This window comes from Perissodus microlepis, chromosome 7, assembly GCF_051167445.1.
Source record: "Perissodus microlepis isolate ML-2025 ecotype Zambia chromosome 7, ASM5116744v1, whole genome shotgun sequence".
In the NCBI taxonomy this organism is placed as follows: domain Eukaryota; kingdom Metazoa; phylum Chordata; class Actinopteri; order Cichliformes; family Cichlidae; genus Perissodus; species Perissodus microlepis.
The window spans coordinates 27960382-27983185 of NC_140467.1; the positions used below are offsets into that span (position 1 = coordinate 27960382).

Below are 22804 nucleotides of genomic sequence, written 5' to 3' on the forward strand. Positions count from 1 at the left end.
ATTACTTTTTTCAAGTAACTTGACCAACACTGCCTGGGTGAAGCATTCACTCAGTGCCCCTGCCAGCCTCACTTGTGGAAGATCCTAGTTAATCTACAGGCAGTATTTAACCCTTGTGCAGCCCTGGGCCTGGACCAAAAGAAAAAAAAAAGAAAACGCTCAGGGAGCGGGGTCATGCAGGCCCCCACCCCGCGGTGCAGCTGGACCTTGCGCAGAGGCTCGGTGAGGGGGGTGGAGGGAGAGAGGTGTGTGCGTGTGAGGGGGTCACGCGGACCCCGGCAGCGCGGACCCAGGTCTCGTCGCGAAACGGGAAAAAGGGCTGCGGCGGTGGCTCGGGGTGGGGGTCAGGTGGACCCCCGGCTAAAGCGGGTCTCGTCGCAGCATCGGACAAAGACACCTAAACGTCTGTAGCCCGCCATCGATCGCGACGGCGGCCACGCGGTTGCGGCGGATTGAAAATCCACGCATAGTGTCGGAAGACGTCTCTCGCTGTGTATCTCGCTGTTTCTGGGGTGGCGTTTGAAGCGCACGGAACACGCGCACGTCCCGTCGAATGGAGCCACGGCTTGGACCGGTGCGTTTCTTTTGTGTTTGTCCCAGTAGCGACTGGCGGGTGACCCCTGAAGCACACGGGGACGCTCGTTCGGTTTCCGCAACGATCACTCCTCCCCCGGTTCGCGCTCTCCGAATCGGACCGAATCGGACCGAATCGGACCGAATCGACCGGGATCCCCTCGTCACCGTTCTCGCCGTCGTTGCTGCTGTCGTGACCGAACGGCTCGTAAATGTCCCGAGTCGTCGACGCAGACGTGCTCGGCCTACGAGTAGTCGGTGTGTCAATAGGTAGCTTTTCTCGACCATCTTCGGTGGTGGCGAGGGAGAGAGAGAAAGAGAGAGAAAGAAAGAGGGGTCAAGCAGACACTGGTGGGCCCCGGAGCTCGTCGTCGGAGCGGTCTCGTCGCGAAACCGGAGGGCGGGCCGCGGCGCAGTTGGGGCAGTACGTGAGCGCGCACTTCGAGCGCACATGCACGCGGCAGGCGAAGCAAACGATCCTTGCTCCTGGGACAGACGCGGCACCTCTGCCTCTTGACCGGGTTTTCCCGCGGCTCGTCGCAGCGGGAATCGGGAGCGGAGAAGGCTTCTCCTTCTCCTTCTTGCCTTCCTCCTCGCGTTCCTCGTTGTCGCCTGGCCTCGAGCATCGGGAGAACAAGCGCTTTGCCCAGACGCTCGAGGAACAGCCTTCGTTTGTTGAGTTTGCCTGACATCCAGTCCGGGTGGATCTCCCTCCAGAGGACGAACGCGTTGTAGGCCGCCACGTCCACCATGTTGTGGAAAAGGGCCACGGGCCACCTAGAAGTGTTTCTCCTGCAGCTGTAGGTCCCCACAACCTTGTCTAGGTTGTCGACGCCTCCCTTGGTGCGATTGTAATGCAGCACCATTGAGGGTTTCGCGGGGCCGCCGCCGCCGTCGGGGTTGCTGCTCGGCTCCAGCAGTGACCCGGAGGGCCCGACGTAGCGGGGAGAGGTGGTGAGGAGCAGCACGTTCTTGTTCTTCTTCGCCACGTAGGACAGGACGACCGCGTTGGGCGACCAGCCGTCCGGGCCGCCGCGGAGCACCGCGGCCTCGGCGGAGCCAACAGCCCTGCCCTTGACGCAGAGCAGCTCTCTGGGGATCTCGGGCCTGTTGGCTCGGAGGGTGCCCAGCATTGTGTGGCCTCTTTCGTGAAAAAGCCTCGTCGCGAGCTCGCGCGACGTGAAGAACTTGTCGCAGGTGACGTTGCGTCCAGGCGCCAGTCCCTCGGTGAGGTCCATGACCGCTCGGGCGGCCAGGTTCTTTTCGGGAGGACCGAGCTTGTCGGGCTTGCCGGCGTACACCTGCATTTTCCACGCGTAGCTGGACCGGGCGTCGCACGTGACCCATATCTTGATCCCGTACCTGGCCGGTTTGCTGGGCATGTACTGCCTGAACGGACACCTTCCTGTGGGTGATACGACAAGAAACCAAGAGAGAGTTCAGAAGGTGTCCGAGTTTCACAAACACACAGGCAGAAAACCAAATAAAAGTACACAAAAAAATACATTGAAGAATTGAGGAAAGCCTAATATCCGTCCCATACATGCCAATATCATCACAATCACCACAAAGAGACAGTCGGACACACATGCACGAAGAGAGTGAAAGAGTTCAGAACGTATCTCAGTTTCACAAGCACACAGGGAGAAAAACCAAATAAAAGCCCCCCAAAAAATACAAAAAGTACAAAAAAAAATACATTGAGGAAAACCGAGTATCCATCCCATACGTCCCATCATCATCATCATCATCATCATCACACAAACCTCTAAACGGCACCAGTCTCTCGTCCACGGTGACCTCGGGTCCCGGTCGGTACATGAGAGGCAAGCGCCCGCACCACTCATCCCACACCGCTCTGACCGGGGCCAGCTTGTCGTATTGACCGCGGTCGTTGCGACGCCTGGCCTCTCTGGTCTCTCGGTCGTCGAACCGCAGGGCGCTCGAGTAAGCCCGGAAGGTCTTGAGCGGCATCGTGGCTCTGAACACAGACCTGCCGCTCTCTGCATCCCACAGGCTCTCGCAGGCCTCGCCTCGTGACCTGTACACGCCGGCGAGTATCAGCAGCCCCACGTAGGCTCGGAACTCGGCGCGGCCCATGGGCTTCCAACCGTCGATGGCGGTGCGGCGCCTGGACGCTTCCAGGTTGGTCATCGCGACCACGGCGTCCTGTATCTCGGGTGGAAAGTACGCCATGAACGAGGACACCTCGTCTCGGACCTCGGCTAGAGCCTCTTCGGTGGGGCCTCCTCGCTGCTTGAGGTCGCGGGGCTTGGGATAAATCGACCGCGACGATTGCTCGTCCTCTTCTTCTTCTTCTTCGTAGTCGTCGTCGTCGTCGTCGTCGTCTTCGTTGCTACCATCTTCGTGGTAATCGTCATCGCCGTCATCGCCGTCACCTTCGTGGCAATCGCCTACAGCTTCGTCGTAATCTACGTCGTCGTCTTCACCATAATTATCATCGCGACCATCATCACCGCCATCCTCAGTGCCCCCCATAGCATCCTCGTCACGAAGCTCGGCCTCAGAGTGCTCGTTGTCATCTTGCGACTCTTTTTCAGAGTCATCTTCCGAGTCGTCACCCTGGTAATTTTGCGATGAGATTTCAAAGCCGGATGCTTGCGCCTCGGCCCAAACAAAGGCAATTTTCTCGTCATGTTCAACCCCGTCAGTTAGATGGACACTGACTTCTTCTGTCTTTCTGGAAAAGGTTTCGTGTGCGGACCTGTCTATTACGTGACCACCGGCGACCGTGTTGTCTTCTGCGTCTTTGCTGGCTAGGCCTTGATAATGAAACGTAGCGGGTCGTAATAGAGTAGCAGGAGCAGCAGCAGCAGCAGCAGTGCACGATGCGCCTAAGTTTCTTCCGCTGAAGGAGCCGCGGTTTCCCCAAGAGGTTTGCGACGCTGACACAGATGCTGATGCCCTTGATGCTGCTACGCCTCGATCCCTCCTCGCCACCCACGGCCTGGTGCGGGACATGTGCTTGTCGGTGGTGTGCGCTCTTTCTGTCTTTCTGGCTGGCAATTCGTCCGCAACCCCGACACGCTTAGTAACTCCTATATCGCTACCTTTACCGATGTTGCGGTGGGGTATTTCGCTACCCCGCGTTACTCGCATCGGGGTATTTCGTTACCCCTGTCTCATCACCTCGGGGGTATTTGCCGACCCCTTAATAGCCACAATGGGGGGTATTTCGTTACCCCTGTCTCATCACCTCAGGGGTATTTGCAGACCCCTTAGTAGCCACAATGGGGGGTATTTCGCCACCCCAACGCACATTCGTAAGTTACGATGGCAAACACTGGGGTCTGGAGGGACCCCGAACCGCCGGGGCAAACAACTCTCAACTTCACATCATCGTCATCATCATCATCATCATCATCGCCTCCTTCTCGTCCTCCTTCTCCTTGGTCCTTCTGCCCCGCGCTTGCGAACGCTCAGCTTTACAGAGGGCGGCATTCGTGTAAACAGGCCTAAGTGGGGACCTCGGACTCTCCCTGCCTCCTAGTCCTCCTACCCCCTTCTGCTCCGTTCTCCTGTTCCTCGCAGGTGAGCGCTCAGGCGGATGGGCCCCGAGTTACGCGTAAACCGGCCTAAGTGGGGACCTCGGGCGCTCTGTGTTCCGTGGGTACTGTGTGACCCCTTAGTAATCACGATGGGGTATTTCGCAACCCCAATGCACATTCATAAGTTACGATGGCAAACACTGGGGTCTGGAGGGACCCCGAACCGCCGGAGAAAACAACTCTCAACTTCACATCATCATCATCATCGTCTTCTTTTCGGCAGTGTTCGCGTAAACGGGCCTCAGTGAGGACCTCGGACTCTCCCTGCCTCAGTGTCCTCCTTCTTCGTTCTGCTCCGTTCTCCTGCTTCTCGCAGGTGAGCCCTTAGCCGGATGGGCCCCAAGTTACGCGAAAACAGGCCTCCGTGAGGACCTCGGACTCCCCTTTTCTTTTAGTCCTCCTACCTCCTTCTGTTCCTTTCTCCTGCTCCTCTCAGGCTAGCGCTTAGCCGGGTGGGCCCCGGGTTACGTGTAAAAAGGCCTTTGCGAGGACCGGGGGTGCTCTCTCCTCCGCGATTACTAAGGGGTCAAAGTGTACCCACGATGGGGTATTTCGCAACCCCAATGCACATTCGTAAGTTACGATGGCAAACACTGGGGTCTGGAGGGACCCCGAACCGCCGGAGGAAACAACTCTCAACTTCACATTATCATTATCATCATCATCATCATCATCATCTCCTTCTCGGCAGTGTTCGCGTAAACCACCCTAAACGAGGACCTTGGACTCTCCCTGCCTCCTAGTCCACCTTCCTCTTTCTGCTCCGTTCTCCTGCTCCTCGCAGGTGAGCGCTTTGCCGTATGGGCCTTGGGTTACGCGTAAATGGGCCTAAGTGAGGACCTCGGGCTCTCCGTTGCTCCTCGTCTTCCTTGCTCCTTCTCCATCGTTCTCCTGTGCCTCGCTAGTGAAAGAGCAGCTGCTTGCCCTGCCTAGTACGTGAACACCGCCCTCCGTTTATGCTCCTCGCTAGAGTACGCTTAGGTCTGCGGAGGGCCGGTTTCGTGAACACCCCCTTCGGTGAGGACCTCGGGCTCTCCGTTGCTCCTCGTCCTCCTTGCTCCTTCTCTACCATTGTCATGCGCCTCGCTAGTGAAAGAGAAGCTGTTTGGCCTTCCTATTACGCGAACACCGCCCTCCAGTTGGACCTCGGGCTCTGCGTTGCTCCTCGTACTCCTTGCTCCCTCTACATCGTTCTCAAGGGCCTCGCTAGTGAAAGCGCAGCTGTTTGGCCTGCCCATTACGCGAACACCGCCCTCCGTTTATGCTCCTTGCTAGCGTACGCTTATGTCTGCGGAGGGCCGGTTTCGTGAACACCCCCTTCGGTGAGGACCTCGGGCTCTCCGTTGCTCCTCGTCCTCCTTGCTCCTTCTCTACCATTGTCATGCGCCTCGCTAGTGAAAGAGAAGCTGTGTGGCCTTCCTATTACGCGAACACCGCCCTCCAGTTGGACCTCGGGCTCTGCGTTGCTCCTCGTACTCCTTGCTCCCTCTACATCGTTCTCAAGGGCCTCGCTAGTGAAAGCGCAGCTGTTTGGCCTGCCCATTACGCGAACACCGCCCTCCAGTTGGACCTCGGGCTCTGCGTTGCTCCTCGTACTCCTTGCTCCCTCTACATCGTTCTCAAGGGCCTCGCTAGTGAAAGCGCAGCTGTTTGGCCTGCCCATTACGCGAACACCGCCCTCCGTTTATGCTCCTTGCTAGCGTACGCTTATGTCTGCGGAGGGCCGGTTTCGTGAACACCCCCTTCGGTGAGGACCTCGGGCTCTCCGTTGCTCCTCGTCCTCCTTGCTCCTTCTCTACCATTGTCATGCGCCTCGCTAGTGAAAGAGAAGCTGTGTGGCCTTCCTATTACGCGAACACCGCCCTCCAGTTGGACCTCGGGCTCTGCGTTGCTCCTCGTACTCCTTGCTCCCTCTACATCGTTCTCAAGGGCCTCGCTAGTGAAAGCGCAGCTGTTTGGCCTGCCCATTACACGAACACCGCCCTCCGTTTATGCTCCTTGCTAGCGTACGCTTATGTCTGCGGAGGGCCGGTTTCGCGAACACCCCCTTCGGTGAGGACTTCGGGATCTCCGTTCTTCCTCGTCCTCCTTGCTCCTTCTCTACCGTTGTCATGCGCCTCGCTAGTGAAAGAGAAGCTGTTTGGCCTTCCTATTACGCGAACACCGCCCTCCAGTTGGACCTCGGGCTCTCCATGCCTCCTCGTCCTCCTTGCTCCCTCTACATAGTTCTCATGCTCCTCGCTAGCGTATGCTTAGGTCTGCGGAGGGCGGGTTTCGTGAACACCCCCTTCGGTGAGGACCTAGGGCTCTCCGTTGCTCCTCGTCCTCCTTGCTCCCTCTACATCGTTCTCAAGTGCCTCGCTAGTGAAAGAGCAGCTCTGTGGCCTGCCTATTACGCGAACACCGCCCTCCAGTTGGATCTCGGGCTCTCCGTTGCTCCTCGTCCTCCTTGATTCAAATGTTACCATCATTTCCCCAACCCTGCAGGCTCTGCGACCCGTGAAGAACTGAGACTCCTTATGGACGGTAAAACAGGATCGGGAAAGAGTGCGTCCGGAAACACCATCCTGGGGGATGCGAACGCTTTCAAAGAAGACGTTTCGCCCGAGTCTGTCACTGACGGCTGTCTCAGAAAAGAGGCAGAGGGCGAAGACGGAAGAAATATCGCTGTGATCGACACTCCGGGGCTGTCTTCTGGATGAAATAAATGAAATGGTGGATTTCAGTGGAGGAAACCACTACACCGACGAGATGTATAAGGCGGCCCAGAAGAAACTCGAAGGAGAAAGGCTGAAGAGGAGAAAGGAGGAAGAACAAAGAAAAAGGGAAGAAGAGGAGAGGATCGAATTGAAGGAGCGGTGTAAATTCATCGGCCTCCCTTCCTTGGGATTATTTGGCGCAGGAGCGTACTTTACATCTTATGTTCTCATGGGGCTCGGTGGAGCCCTTGGATATTCTCAGTTAAATTGTACACTGTCAATGTTCGCTTAGCTAAACCCACCCCGTTTCTCCTTGTTAAACTATGAAGGCTGAGTTTCATTTCACTTGTTTTCTAGGATTTCTAGTTCCAATGCAGTCTATTTACTTACTTACTTACTTACTTACTCACTGAATGTTTGCCTATGCTGTAGCTGTTCTATGAAGTCGCTATAAAACAACAAAAAAAATAGAAAAAGATGGACTTATGCACCCCTGCGTCGCGACGAGGAGGACCGTTCCTCGGACGGCTCAACTGACAGTTCCTCGGAAGAGGGGGAGATACTGTCCGACGCGGAGTGTGATGCGGCGGCGGCGGCGGGCGAGCGGCAAGACGCCGAGCTTGACGGTTGGGCGTCTTCTTTACTCGTCGATACCGTGAAAACTGCGGTGTATCACCTACTCGACCTAGTGATCAACGAGTACCGCACCGAAGCGTGCAACGGGTGCAAGACCAATCACCCCAGCCAGAGACAACACGAGTGTCTGCGAGTCTTGGACGATGACTTTTACGCTGAACATTATTACAGCATCAGGAAAAGACTCCTCACACCTCGTTTCAGTCCTTCCATTCAACGTCTCCTGATCGCCCGCAACATGGAAACGGACGACGTCAAGGTCGGCACCGTGGCGGAGACGCTGTTGTATGAGCTGAAATCGGCGAGGAAAATCTTCGACGCCATCACCGAGGCCTACGACAAACTGGTGGGAGTGGATGTGGTGAAAATCGGCCAGCTGCAGCTGGTCACAGAGTGTTACAAAGGAGATTGCTGAGATTCGTTTGTCACGAAAGGCTGATTCTTTCAATGCACGCATCCTACGGTGATATTTTTATCATGTATTCACAGCCACCGGAGGCGCTGTACAGCACCGAGCGCCTGAAACACGGACAGTTTGTTGATATTGTAATCAAAAATACAGCCCCGGGGGGGAGGGGTGGGGCGTTTTAAAAACGCACCCCCCCTATTGCGCATGTCCCTAAATGGTATGGCCTGGATAGGTCATCATTTCCCTCTGTGGCTGCCACTCCCGTTTCAATTTTTCTCCTAGTTTCGGGCAGGCTCTGTGACGTTCGTCCACAGGAGGCGCTGTACAGCACCAAGCGCCTGAAACACGGACAGTTTGTTGATATTTTTTCATGTAAACCTTTTTTTTCATGTAAACCTGTTCTTGACATATCTACTGAGATTCGTTTGTCTTGAAAGGCTGATTCAACCCCGTTGTTGACTTTTATTTTGCCTTCCAGATTGCCTCAGTTGTATCGCGAGTGTAATTTCAAATAAAATAAAATAAACTCAGAAGCGTCTGTGTGTTGTCTTCTTCTTCTTCTTCTTCTTCTTCTTCTTATTATTATTATTATCATTATTATTATCATTATTGTGATTATGCTTCATTTTCATGTACTGGGGTATCAATGACCCCCACACTGCCGCAGCAGCTTCTGTGCATGGCCCCCAAGTGCTACGTTTTCTTTCCCGATCCCCTGACGAAACCCATTAGAATCGCTCTGGGGCACTCAACGACCCCAAATGATCGTTCTGTTTTGACTCTAAAACGGCGGCCGGAAGGCAACAACTCAAACTCACTGTGAAGTAGATGGTTCAAACAATTAATAATAGAATGAGCTTTTCTAAGCACATTTCTATTGTAGATGGCCAAAAGTCTATCTTGCCAGCGCCCTGAAATTTTGCTAGCAGTTTTTACCAGAAGTCCCAACTGATTCTTATTCTTCACCGTCAGGTTACCAAACCAGGCAGCGATACAAAAAGACATCACAGATTCGATAAAACTTCTATAAAACAAAGACAGCATCTCAGATGAGACATTAAAAGATCTAATTTTCCAGACCCCTGTTATCAACAAGTGCCCAGTGGAGAGAGTGGAAAGCTTCAAATACCTCGGGGCTCACAACACGCAGGACCTGTCATGGTCCTGTCACATCAACACCGTGGTGAAAAAGGCCCGACAGCGTCTCTACCACCTCAGACGCTTGAGAGACTTCCGACTGCCCTCCAGGGTGCTCCTGCACCATAGAGAGCATCCTGACGGGAAACATCTCAACCTGGTTCGGGAACAGCACCATGCAGGACAGACGAGCTCTACAGAGGGTTGTGCGATCAGCCGAGCGCACCATCCGCTCTGAGCTCCCTGACCTGCACTCAATCTACAGCAAGCGGTGCTGGACCAAGGCCAGGAAGATCGTGAAGGACCTCAGCCATCCCAACAAGGGACTGTTCTCTCTGTTGAGGTCAGGAAAACGATTCCGCTCCCTGAAGACCAACACAGAGAGACTGAGGAGAAGCTTCTTTCCGCAGGCGATACAGTCTCTTAATCACACCACCTCATAGTACTGACCCACACATATGGTTTTTACACACACACTGGACATTCTGGACATTTGTTTACACTAGTTGCCACTGTACAACTACACTGCATGGTCATCTAATCAAATCACTCACTTAGTCACAAGTCACTTAAACAAATCACTTTTAAGCATATTTGCACTGCACAAGACACTTAAATATGTGGACTGCACAACCCTGGACATTACATTTCTTACCATTACCATTTATTACTTGCACAGCTGCTCTTACTGTTCTATATTTCTTAATATATTCTTATATATTTTCCATATTTTATATTTTGTGTATTGTGTATTTTGTTGTACAGTTATTTTATTTTAAAATTAAATTTTTATATTTTATTTTATTCTTTCTTAGTTAAATTTACCCTATTTATTTCCTATCCTATTCATAGTCTTTTATTTTAGGTCACGAGCAGTTGTCTAAGCATTTCACTGCATATCATACTGTGTATGACTGTGTATGTGACAAATAAAATTTGAATTTGAATTTAAAAAGAACAGTGTTTGTCATCAGCATGAGATTCAAAACACAGTTTATGGTCAAGTACCACACCTAGATATTTATAACTCTCAACTATCCCAATATCAGCACTTTTAATGATAGTAGGTGATGAGTTATAAGAGGACTTCCTAAAATCAATAATCATGCCTTTAGTTTTTGACACATTAAGTGAAAGGAAGGACTCATCACACCAATTCACAAAATCATCTACAACCTGTCCATGGCCTGACTCATCCCCCACTAGAAGACTGACGATCACTGTGTCATCATCAAACTTCAGGATGTGTCTGTTCATGAAATTGCTGCAACACTCATTTGTGTACAGAATGAACAGAAGGGGAGAGAGGCAGCAACCCTGGGGTGATCCAGTAGAGGAGGAGAGCACATCAGAAAATACATGATTCATCCTCACTCATGGTGTTCAACATGCATTAAAATCTATTTCTTAATTATCTTCTCAAATGACTTCATCACAAAAGAAATCAGAGCCACAGGCCTAAAATCATTCAGTACCTTAGGAGAAATGCCCTTAGCAACAGGAACAATGATAGCATGTTTCTAAATCTTAGGTACTGTCTATAGCTCTAAAGAAAGTGAGAAATATGGTGAAAATCCCACTCAGCTGATCAGCACAAGTTCTCAGTACCTGTCCACAGATGTTGTCAGGTCCAGGACTCTTGCTTTTAGTGTGTCTAAAAAGATTAGCTACCCCCCTCTTATCAATAGAAATTGATGGGGGAGTGATAGTCTTTTCCCTCAGTGTGCTGGTCTGCCTAGAACAGTCAAAGTTCTCAAAACGAAGGTAAAAACTGTTAAGACTGTCTGCCAGATGTTTGTCAGAGGTAAACCCCTCTAAGGTAATATTACTTTTACCTTTCGTCTGTAGCCCTGCCATTGTTTTCATACCAAGCCAAGCTCTTTTGAGGTTGTTACTACTGAGTTCTGCCTCAATCTTATTTCTATACCTCATCTTGGCAATCTTTATTCCAGCCCTCACCTCCTTCTTCAATATTCTCACAAAGCAAATTTCCTTTTAAGAATCAGATCCCTAATATCTTTAGAGAGCCATGGTTTGTTATTGGGGAAAGTCTTAAATTCTCTGACTGGAATCTTTGCAAAAAGAGATGTAGCTACACACCACATCAGTGAGTTCATCCAAATCAGAAGTGCTCTCTTGAAACAAGGACCAGTCAGTGCGGTCAATACACCCCTGAAGGGCAACACAACTGTCTTTTGTCCAGACATTAGTCCGCTTCACACAGGCCTTCTCCCTCCTAATCACAGATCTGTAAGCAGGGAGGAGGTGAATAACATTGTGATCCGAAGAACCTGGTGCAGGTCCGGCCACAGACTTATATGCCCCCTTAATTGGTCCATAACACAAATCCAGTATTTTGTTATGCCTTGTAGGACAAGTGACATATTGAAAGAAATTGTTCAGTGATTTCTTAAGATTACAATTGTTAAAATCACGAAGAATAAAATTAGGAGCATCCGGAGAGTAGGGATGGGTACCGGTATCCGGTGCCATTATGGCATAAACGGTAGTAACCAGACCGATTTATGATTTCGGTGCTTTATTTCGGTGCTTTTTTTTTCCTGAGATGTGATACACTTCAGATTCTAGCCAATCATTTTACGTTTCCAAGGATAGTAGGTGGGCCAAAAAGGCTAAAATGACCAAAGAAAAAGTGGGAAACAGCTGAACATGAGAGGTTTTTGGACAAAGTTTGTGTTTTTTCCATTGTTTAAGCACTGCTTCCAGCCAAGAGTGATACCATATATTCCCTATAGCTGCAGAAAAGGCTAACATTGTTATCTTTTTACAAAAAAACAGCTAAACATGAGAGGTTTTTGGACAAAGTTTGTGTTCTCCATTCTTTAAGCACCAGTTCGAGCACTGTTTAAGCACCGGTACCGTTTCAAAAGTACCGGTTTGGCACCGGTATCGGATAAAACCTAAACGATACCCATCCCTACCGGAGAGAGAGTCTGCAGATTGTGTACCACTTTAAAAATGGCGTCAGCAGCAACTTTAACCAGCTTTAGGATGAATGTAAACAACAGTGACAAAAATTTGAGGGAATTCCCTCGGTAAGTAAAATGGCCTGACAGATACTGAAAGGAGCTCGATGTCAGGAAGACACAACCGCTCCCGCACAGTAAAATTATTACACCAGCCCTGGTTGATATACAAACATACCCCTCCTCCGTGAGATTTGCGTGTTACACCATAGTTCCGATCCAATCTGACAGGGGTCCCAAAGCCGCTGATTCACAGTGAAGTATCACTGTCCATATCGGTAAGCACCATCAGACAAGCCTCCCTGTATTCCAGTAGATGAAGCAAATTCCGTTGTAATTCATCCGTTTTGTTCCTAAGAGATTGGACATTGGCCAGAATCATAGAAGGCAGAGGAACACGATTCTTCCTCCGAAGTTTTCTTACACGCTGACGCACACCGCCTTTCTTTCTGCGTTTTATCAAGCTGCCGGGCTTTCCAAAATTAGTCTTTGACCAGGCAAATAAATCCTCACCAAGAATCACATCTGTCCGAGCATTAGAAGAATCGTACATAGACAAACAGGACCACCGTAATCCAAGTAGTTCCTCGTGTGTATAAGTACTAGAGATTGACAGACCACGTGACTTTTGCGCATTGCTTTGTGGGTACCTGTGGCAACAAAATCAAAACAGTGCATCAAGTGCTAGCATTTCCAGCACCGGTAATCATTAATTCTGTGGTTTTAATCCCTTCTTGCATTTTATTTGCCCCAAAAACAGTTATGTACAAAACGACTGAGAACACGGCAGGTCCGTACAAAGACAGACTTAACGAAAAGGCAAAAAAAAAAGGACAAGGAAAAAATCAAAGGCGTGAAAGGGTCAGACACATACGAGCATACAGAGTGGAGTAAGGACGTTAGCGTGCTGCCCAACTTTCATCACGGACATATTTATTATTATATGGTCCTAAGTGTGAGTGCATACAGGTTACTTTGGTGATTTGGACTATTCCATTTCACAGCTGTTGTTATTTTTTTTTCCTTTATCTCCTGTACAGGCCAACGCAATCTATTTATCGTTTCAGGTTGTAGTATTACACAACATTTTTAGATCTAATAGAAATAAAATGAGTGTTTCGTAATTCATTCAATTTATTGTCTTTATTTATAACTGGCATTATTGTTTCATTCTATTATAGAATCTTACAAGAAAATTGTATTCCATTGTGCTTTATTAGCTGCTTCGGTGAAAAACAAATCAACAATGCAAAAAAAACCCCAAAAACCCATTGCAAAACAACATACTGGAAAACAGTTATTCATCACTTGATTGCTTCAATACAACCCTTGGGCACATATATACGAGACATTTCGTGGCTGTTTTGATATCGCTCTCTCTCTTAACCGATCAAACTCGCTGTGGTAGCAGCTTTAAACTCAGTATGACCCAGGTTGATAGAGGCTTCCCAGTCTGGATCGCATTCCAGCATTTTGTAGGCTGGTTTTCCTGCAAAACACAACAAACATTAGCCCGCAAAGCCACCGGGAACAAAGCAGCATAGCGCAACAAATAGACTATGTGCACGTTAGCATATGCTACTTCCGGTGCGGAAACTCCCGTGGGGCGCTTTGTTTCCGGTGTAGTATACGCGCCTTGTTTATGGTCCAAAACAAGTTAACCAAATGAATGAATTAAGCGGCGATTTACATTTCTTTAGATGTCTTGGGCATTTACCCAATATATCTGTAAATGATGTTCATCGACGTGTCGATATTTTTTCCCCCGCGCCTCAGAGCAAAAGAGAAAAGGGATTCAAATTTTATATTTCTCAGTATCTGTATAATTTTGAAGGTAAGTCACAACATATCCTTCGGAAATACTAATATGTAGAGACCCTTAACAGCAGTCATTCATTTATTTATTTTTATATAGGGCTTTTTTCACGGTTTGTTGACATGCTGTGTATGTGTGTATTTAACTGTGCTCGCTAATATTGACATAATGGGGGAAACATCTGGCTTTCACTATTGTTCACCTGTAGTTTGCATGCTGAACATTTGCCTGTTTAAATCATAAGAACTGTAACTATACAGAGATGTGCTTCCGAGTGTGGACGATGTGTCTTCTCATTTTGTAATGCAGTTCTGCTTGCATTGAGTGATGTAAACAACCAATCGATCTACACTCATCAAACATCAAAATTTATCATTTGATTTTTTTTATGAAAATGTCTGCTTCAAGGGTCTATATATGTTTTTATTACAGTTTCTATGCTTATACTTACCAACTAACACGTTATTCTATTACTAACTTTACTGAAATTGTTGTTTTTCTGCAATGTCTGACAAAGATCAGGGCTCAGGAGAGGTGGTGGTCAGGGCAGAGTGCTTCAGGTCTATGAGGAAAACAGAGAAATCTCACAAACTCAGCGTATGATCATGAAAAAGAGGCAGTGTGACATTGTGTTTAGTGTATATAGTGCATAATGTAATAGGTTGCAGGCTATTGATATTGTTAATAGGATCATGTCAGGCTGTCATATCAGGGAGGTGTTCAGACATAAGTGCATCGGGCAAACATGGATAATACTTTCTAAGGATATTAATTGATGACATTAAATACATTGAAATATTGTACAGGGTGGGCCATTTATATGGATACATCGTAATAAAATGGGAATGGTTGGTGATATTAAAGTCCTGTTTGTGGCACATTAGTATATGTGAGGGGGCAAACTCCTCAAGATGGGTGGTGACCATGGTGGCCATTTAGAAGTCAGCCATCTTGGATACAACTTTTGTTTTTTCAATAGGAAGAGGGCCATGTGACACATCAAACTTATTGGTAATGTCACAAGAAAAACAATGGTGTGCTTGGTTTCAATGTAACTTTATTCTTTCATGAGTTATTTACAAGTTTCTGACCACTTATAAAATGTGTTCAATGTGCTGCCCATTGTGTTGGATTGTCAATGCAACCCTCTTCTCCCACTCTTCACACACTGATAGCAACACCGCAGGAGAAATGCCAGCACAGGCATCCAGTATCCGTAGTTTCAGGTGCTGCACATCTCGTATCTTCACACCATAGACAATTGCCTTCAGATGACCCCAAAGATAAAAGTCTAAGGGGGTCAGATTGGGAGACCGATCTGGGGCCATTCAACTGGCCCACGACGACCAATCCACTTTCCAGGAAACTGTTCATCTAGGAATGCTCGGACCTGGCACCCATAATGTGGTGGTGCACCATCTTACTGGAAAACCTCAGGGAACGTGCCAGCTTCAGCGCATAAAGAGGGAAACACACATACATACACACATACACACACACATATATACACACACACACACACACACACACATATACACACACACACACACACACACACACACACACACACACACACACATACATATATATATTTTCAAACTTTCTCTGATGCTGACCGGCCTATGATCTGTACCATGGGAGTAAGTGACGATATCCCACTTTTGGAGTCACGTTTTGGCAAGGTGCAACAAAGAAGTCCACTTTCTTATCGACAACCAGCCAAAGAGACAGCGCAGACACTTCATAATGCTCCACCTCCACCATCATTGCCACTGCAAGACTACAGACTCTCCCCTCCTGCTAGGCGACAGGAGGGGAGAAACATACACAAGCCCTCTCACGAAATCTGAGTAAATAAGGGGTTTTATTACAAACATTAAACGAAAAACCGACGGGCTGTTCAACAGACCACCAGGGAAACAATTAATACACAATGAAAAGAACAGGCAAGAGTAAAAGCTAAGGGTTAACTAAGGCAAGCTGGCAGCACACAAAATAAAAGCTAAGGGTTAACTAAGGTAAGCCAGCATCACAAAAGCATCACAGCATCATGAAACTAAGTTTAGCTGTATACCAGGTTTAAACAAAGAGCAACGCAGCAAATAGGTTTAACAAACAAGCTTCACATGCAAAGCAGACGAGGAGGACACTGCATGTTCACTTCAGAGCAGCAGTTCCCCATAGTGTGAAGGATCTTCAGCCTTTTTATACTCCCAGGTGCAGACAATCAGCCAGTCAATTGGTCATGGAGTGGTCATGGGATCTCCAGGCAGCCAATAGTCCGCGAGGTCTGGCACACTGTGATCTGCATAAAAGAAGGCTGCAGAATGCATGTTTGTCTGTTCCAGGAAGCAACAGCTACGCATGAAAAGTCTGGAGGTGACGCTGGAAATGTCCCAGAGCATAGAATGTGCTACGCGCGAGCAGAGTGAGTGTGCCGATTGGTATAATGTACTGAGACCACGAGTGACTGCATCTCGTTTTAGAGAGATCTGTCATGTGAGCAAACCCTCTGAAGAGCTGCTGGCTGAATGCATCTGAAAAGGTAGTCACCAGACAGACCCTATGAAGAGGGGTTTAGAGTTAGAGGCAGATGCGATCTGGGAATACTGTCAGATAAAACGAGTGAACCACTACAAATGTGGATTTGTGGTGCACCCAGATGCACCTTACCTCAAGGTCATCAAAGGGACATTGCATCTTAAACCAACACATGCCTATTATTGGCAAGTTCAGGGCCAGCTGCTAATTACAGGTATGAGTTGGTGCGATTTTGTAGTCTCCACTCAAGAAGATGTCTTCATACAAAGAATACAGAGGGATGAGGGTTTGATGGAGACAATGAAGCCTAAGATAGATATGTTCTATTTTCACGTGTACATGGACAAATACCTTGCAGTATCATAAATGGGCAGCTTGTCATTCCTGACTTTAATGTTATTAAAGTTACTTAACTCTCAGCTCCATCCGGAGCCTGTATCCTAGAAGACAAAGTCTTTAAGTTAAAACAACTTCACATTTGCAACCAACTGCAACTCATAAGTGTAATAAAGTATTCAGCATCACAGAGACAAGTATCATTACAGGTTTATTCTAAACTCATTAAACCCCTACTCCCATAATTTGCTCCAAATCATTGAACATCTCAACATCATTCCACAATGTAGTCAGTGACTTTCCTTAAGTTTGTCACTCACCATGAGCTCCAATAGTGGTCAGATAATTAGCCCCATGTAACCACTGCACATCTGTTCAATTGTCACTTGTCTGTCTGTGCTGAATCCTTTACAAGCACTCTTAAAGAAAACAAACATTAGCCAAACACACGGTTCATCCTGGTGGTCATCGGCCATCAAGATTCCAGAGGTTCTGTAAAAGGTCATAAAGTTAACACGCTGCTGTGAAAGAAGCAACACTGGTTTCAAACACAGTATCACACTGTATTCACTTCTCCCCTGTAACATTCACATTTTCTCCAACAACACAGTGTAATTTCATCACCAACATATAGCCTGTAACCACAGTTTTCTTCACACAAAAACTCAGTAATCCTGTTGTAGAAAAACATTAAATTGTGTGTCATACTGTAAATCACATGATCAAACACATGATGAGAAAAGAAATGTAAATGTTAGCGCTGCGCAGGTGTATACACTCTTTCTCACAGTGACTTCTGTGAGCAACACAAGGTAATGAATAACACACTGCTGGTAAATTCACAAAGACACAGAAAGTGGCAATTAAAAGGTTAAGTCAGCACGGCCCAAAAGCTCATGCAACCTGTTGCTGTCATCTTTCTGCTCCTGTAAAAAGAAACATACATACACCCTTTTGTCACTCTGGGTGGAGGTGCAATCTTGCATACTGGAGTCAAGTCAGTCAAGCTTTTGTCTGTCCAGTCAGCTTTTACCAATCAGTCAGTCACCACATGCCTATTATTGGCATGTGTTGATTTTTTATTTTCACTCATTCATTCACTCAGTGATTCTTTCTTTTGCTGATAGTGGAAATTATCGTCGCATTTCGTTTCCACCCTCAGCAAAACGACAACATTTTGAAAAGAAAAAGAAGAATTTTAGACTGGATTACCTCGCTGAATCCTTATAGAAAAAGGGACTCTCTTCCTAATTGTCCAAAATAACTGGCTTTCTCCTGAGCCCATTTTAATTTTGGAGAAACTCACTTTGCAACCGTTCGCAACAACGTGTTGTGTAGTTCTTCCTATTGAAACGTTCAGATCTGCTTAGATGACAAAGAATATTGAACAAAACTTTCAGTGCACTGTAGGGCTGCCACGATTAGTCGACTAGTCACGATTACGTCGACTATCAAAATCGTCGACGACTGATTTAATAGTCGACGCGTCGTTTGAAGCTTTGTAAGATCCTGAAAGACGCAGAAATAAGTAGTAGGATTTAAGAGTGTAATAACGGACTGAAACAGAAGATGGCAGCACTGCATGTACAAGGATGCCAGCTGCCGTTAAACCCCGAAGAAGAAGAAGCTGTGTCCCAGAATTCACAGCGCGGCTCAGCGCAGTTGTCAACAATGGCGGCAGCTAGTTAGTTTTAATATTACTCTTATTATTCTTTCTGGGTCACAAAATAAACGTTTAACATATTTTCAGGCGAGAATGTAGCTGTGTAAACCTCAAATATCTGCTCAGTTTATCAAGACACCACATATTTTCAAAAGCGCTCCGACGTTTTTGGAGACGTCTGTTACCCACTAGCTCGATAGCTAGCCGGGGGCGAGGCTCACTAGAGCCCATGAGAACACCGGACTCCCAGCAAATCGTTTTCAAACCCACCGCCGTCTTTCGCTACTCAGGTTAAACATACATAAGTCACTTAGATAACTTAAAAATGTTATTGTTTGGCTTTTTTTAGTATTTTATTTGTTCCTGAGTAAATCGGTTTGGCTGAGATTAAAGTTATAGTTTTTACACAGCTGAATAAACGTCAGGCAGACAGCTGATTATCAGAAATGTGAGATGCTCGAGAATATACTCCGGTGTCCTGTTATATTTTAGATAGCAAGGAGTTTATTAAACTTCACCGAAGCAATCTGCAAATTTCATTAAAATTCAATAAACTATCATCTTGTCTTTATTTTAGTTAGCACATACCTTAAACACTTAAAGCTGTAAGCTAATGATAGTTATATAAGAGCAGATGCTGCTGGTGCAATAAGCTGTACGTTTTACGTCTAATGGATGCATGATCTGATTAGTCGACTAATCGCAAAAATAATCGGTGACTAGTCGACTATCAAAATAATCGTTTGTGGCAGCCCTAGTGCACTGTGAAAGTAACAAAATAAAAAGAATAAAAGAAAAGAAAGGAAAGAAAGGAAAGGCCTTGTTAAATCATGACACGTGTTTTTCATTTCAGGGGGGTAAATCATACCAAACCTAATTGGCAGACTCAACTTTGTAACATGAGACAAATCCTCAGCCAGTTTAATCTCAAACATTCATCTAATCAGCCACACCACACACAACATACAGCATAACCCTGTTGTCTCATCACATAAGTTTCTTCTCATGTAACCAAATGTGTGCCATGTTAAAACTTCTTCACACACCAGAAACTCAACAATCAGCTCACTCGTGCAAAACTCCTCATCAGCATTCTGTTTTCTCCCTATGATGCAATCATCTGTCCTCCTATAATATTTAATCCACTAGTCTAAGTATCACTTTCATCTTACTAAGTGACTTGGACAAGATGACAAACAGAATCTCGTGCTTAAGATGCTGTCTGGTCTTCATGAGTGTCATTGTATGTGTATATGCATGTAGGGTTAGTATGGTTAATGCATTTTCTGTTTGTGTGTAATTTATATACCTTTCTCCTTCACAATTTTCCCACTTAAAGCAGTTTTCTTTTTCCCCAGGATTGCTAACCCAAATTTTGATTTCCCACACTAAACGACAGCCTTCCTCTGTGTTCTCACCTGCTCCTCTCACTCTTTGCAGTCCAATGGCAAACAGTTCTCTTCAGCTTTGTCCTGTGTCATCCTCACTGTCTCATCTTGCCATTCCACTCCAAAAGTGGCAAATGTCACTCAGACAGTCTCCTCAAAAGTCATCTTCACACACAGTGAAGTTTCAGCTTGCTGGAAACGCATCTCCATCCATCCATGATGATGGGTTTTCTTTCTCTCTGATGCCGTTTGTACACACTGCTGCTGGACCTCTCTCAGGACTCTGTTGTTGTCTCTTGGGCTGCTATGAACTGTAGATGTGCTGTGCTTCTGAAACTGCACTCCTTGTCTTCAGGCAGAGGTTAGCTTCCATGGAGCTTGTTTTTTTAGGGTGAGGAACACATGGGAGCTAAGCTGTAAACACCACTCAGCCAAAAGCTCTGCCTCAGTGTTTCCTAATGATGTGAAACCTATAATTTTCTTCCAACTGCTGCATGTGGAAAATTGATCCAGGTCTGCTTTTCACAAACTAAGACATTTTCATTATTCTCCTCACTGCTTAAACAACACACATCTCTCTCTCTCTCTCTGTTTTTTTTTAACCCTCCTTTCTTAAAAACAGAAAGTGGCATTACAGTTGTTTCAGGCTGAGAAACACCAAACACTCGTCATGTTATCATTCATATTTCGTCCACACAACTATTTTTTTCTTTTTTGTGTCCACTGGGCAGGTGACCTGCAGAATCATGTCTTCCCCAGTTCGAGACCACTTCACTCACATACTTTCACACCTCTCTGTAACTCACACACTCCATGACGTCAGACACAATCACCTGCTTTTCGCCAAAACAAAAACATGATGCTGATGTTACAAAAGTCTCACACACATGAATCAGGATACAGAAAATCTGTTGCCCATATGAGGTGCCAGGAAGAAACTAAACTCACGGATAGCTGCATGCTCGAGATATCATAGCTCTGTTTCCCTCCCCTCTGATACGGTCAACCAGCTCCTGCTCTGAACATGTGTAGCTTGCTCATCAGCTTAAAAGCGACTGCATACAAAATGACAATCACACTCACTCACGCAGACCACGTCTGGCCCGCACACGCACACAAAATAGACACATACAAGAGCTCTGACCTCCTTTCGGTGGAGAAACCAACACTCAACGCCCGGCGGTTGGGCTCTGGCTTGGAAGGACCAAATAAATGTTGGGTCTGTGTTTCCACAAGCCCCGCTAGTTTAGAGACTTATTCATCATGAAGGAAGCAAGACATAACAGAACATCTTCAACCGGTTTTTCGCTCGCTAATGAGGGAAGAACCAGCTCTTGAAGCTCACGCTCCTAACCTGTCTCATGCCCAAAATCCTTCAAAGAGTAGCTTCTCTCGCAGCTATTTATTGACAAACTGTTACAATACACATCACAGCACAAGCACCTCCCTCTGTAAAACCCCCGAGTGGTTCTAAGACAAGGCACCGTGTGTGTATGTGTAAGCACGTGTATGCATGTGCAACAACATGTGTGTGTGTGTGTGTGTCATGTGAGAATGTGTGTGTGTGTGTGTGTCCTCCTGCTCACCAAAAGGGTCATAAAAGCAGGAAGCTTACAACACAAGAAACAGATCTTTCAGATAGAATGTATCTGCAATAAAACCTCCCCCAGCACAGAGTGGCTGGAGAGGTGGTCAGAGACAAAGGAATGTCTTGATCCTATAGATTGAACTACGACTTAACAAATTTAAGAAACCCAATGACAATATTCAACAATTACACTTAACAGTCTATTCAATCCAAATCAATATAAGACTTATTTGTAACCTACATCAACAATTATGTTATGATAAATTACGTAATAACTACAACAGAAGACTTACCTTTGTAGAAATGCTTGGAGCAGACTAACCTGTGAGCTGGAGTGTTCTGGAACGTTATATTTGGTCTTTGAATGGCTGCAATCCAGGCCATCCGTCGCTCTTTGTTACTTCGGAAACATGGCTTAAACAATTTCTCTTCCACGACGTAATCCGATAAAAACCGATCTCTTTACCCGTCGGCTTCCCGTGGCTGTCATGCGACCGGCTATTGCAATTAATAATACAACACCTTGCCATTTTTTGTGTTTCTTTTTATTGTTGTGTGACTGTTTTCATGTGAAAGCCTGTGTGCGCTAGTACCGCTTGCCACTTGTTCCCAGAATCCTTTGCGGTTTTACCCCAGAATGACGTCACATTTTCAATCTCTATTGTCAGTGAGAGTGAATGACTCCTTTTGGAGAGAGCTTGAAAATTATATACTGTGCAAAACAACATACGAAATCAAAATTGAAGGGAAGAACATTATCACTTATTTTGAAACTAAAGAAAAAAAAATATGTGCCATTGTCAATCTTTATATCTTATTAGGGAAATTCCATATACATAAATGTAAATTTCAAAACTCAACCCCATCATTTAATTTGTTTTTGATTGAAATTGAATATTACTTAAACTCTCTTAAATGAACTTCCAATAAAAAAGGTTTATCATTGATTGAAATTCATTCAGAAATGTTTAACGAATGAGCTGTCACAACTTTCAAGTACAAAGTTGTTATGAAGTCTGTCACACCCCCCCCCTCCCCTTTTTTTCCCTTTATTTATTTATCCTTCTTATTTCATTGTACTGTATATTGTTACTCTTATTTGCCCTGTATGTCTACTGTACAAACTGAACTGGAATGACTGACTGTTCGCTTTATAATTTCAAATAAAGTTTGGAAAAAAAAAAAAAGAGAGTGACTGACTCCAGGTGAATATCAGATTCCACCAACATGTCTCCTGCCACACCAGAGGAGACAAGACTTTAGACCATGTGTATTCCAATCTGGCTGGAGCCTACAAAGCCACACCCCTCCCCCACATTGGACAATCGGACCATCTCTCCCTGTTCCTCACACCTCGGTATTCACCACTCATCCAACGTGTGAAACCTGCTGTGAGGACAATTAAAGTGTGGCCAGAGGGGACAGACGCAGTGCTCCAGGACAGATTTAAAAACACAGACTG

General features: G+C 46.5%; 1 protein-coding gene across 1 annotated transcript; it reads right to left on the reverse strand.

Moving 5' to 3' along the window:
* Positions 1-360: 360 nt before the first annotated feature.
* On the reverse strand, positions 361-2649 carry LOC146383269 (uncharacterized). Its single transcript, XM_084936777.1, has 4 exons — positions 2340-2649; positions 968-1978; positions 706-861; positions 361-620 (listed from the first exon to the last, which is right to left on the reverse strand). The coding sequence occupies exons 1-4, from the start codon at positions 2545-2547 to the stop codon at positions 361-363; spliced, it is 1635 nt and encodes a 544-aa protein (XP_084792903.1). The 5' UTR covers positions 2548-2649.
* Between the last annotated feature and the right edge of the window lie 20155 nt (positions 2650-22804).

Excerpts from the sequence above, each read along its gene's own strand:
- LOC146383269 (XM_084936777.1), bottom strand. The coding sequence starts at position 2,547 with ATGCCGCTCAAGACCTTCCGGGCTTACTCGAGCGCCCTGCGGTTCGAC. Across the intron at positions 1,979-2,339 it reads GAGACTGGTGCCGTTTAGAG|GAAGGTGTCCGTTCAGGCAG; the intron begins GTTTGTGTGATG and ends TATCACCCACAG. Across the intron at positions 621-705 it reads GGTCGATTCGGTCCGATTCG|GGGTCACCCGCCAGTCGCTA; the intron begins GTCCGATTCGGT and ends CGTGTGCTTCAG.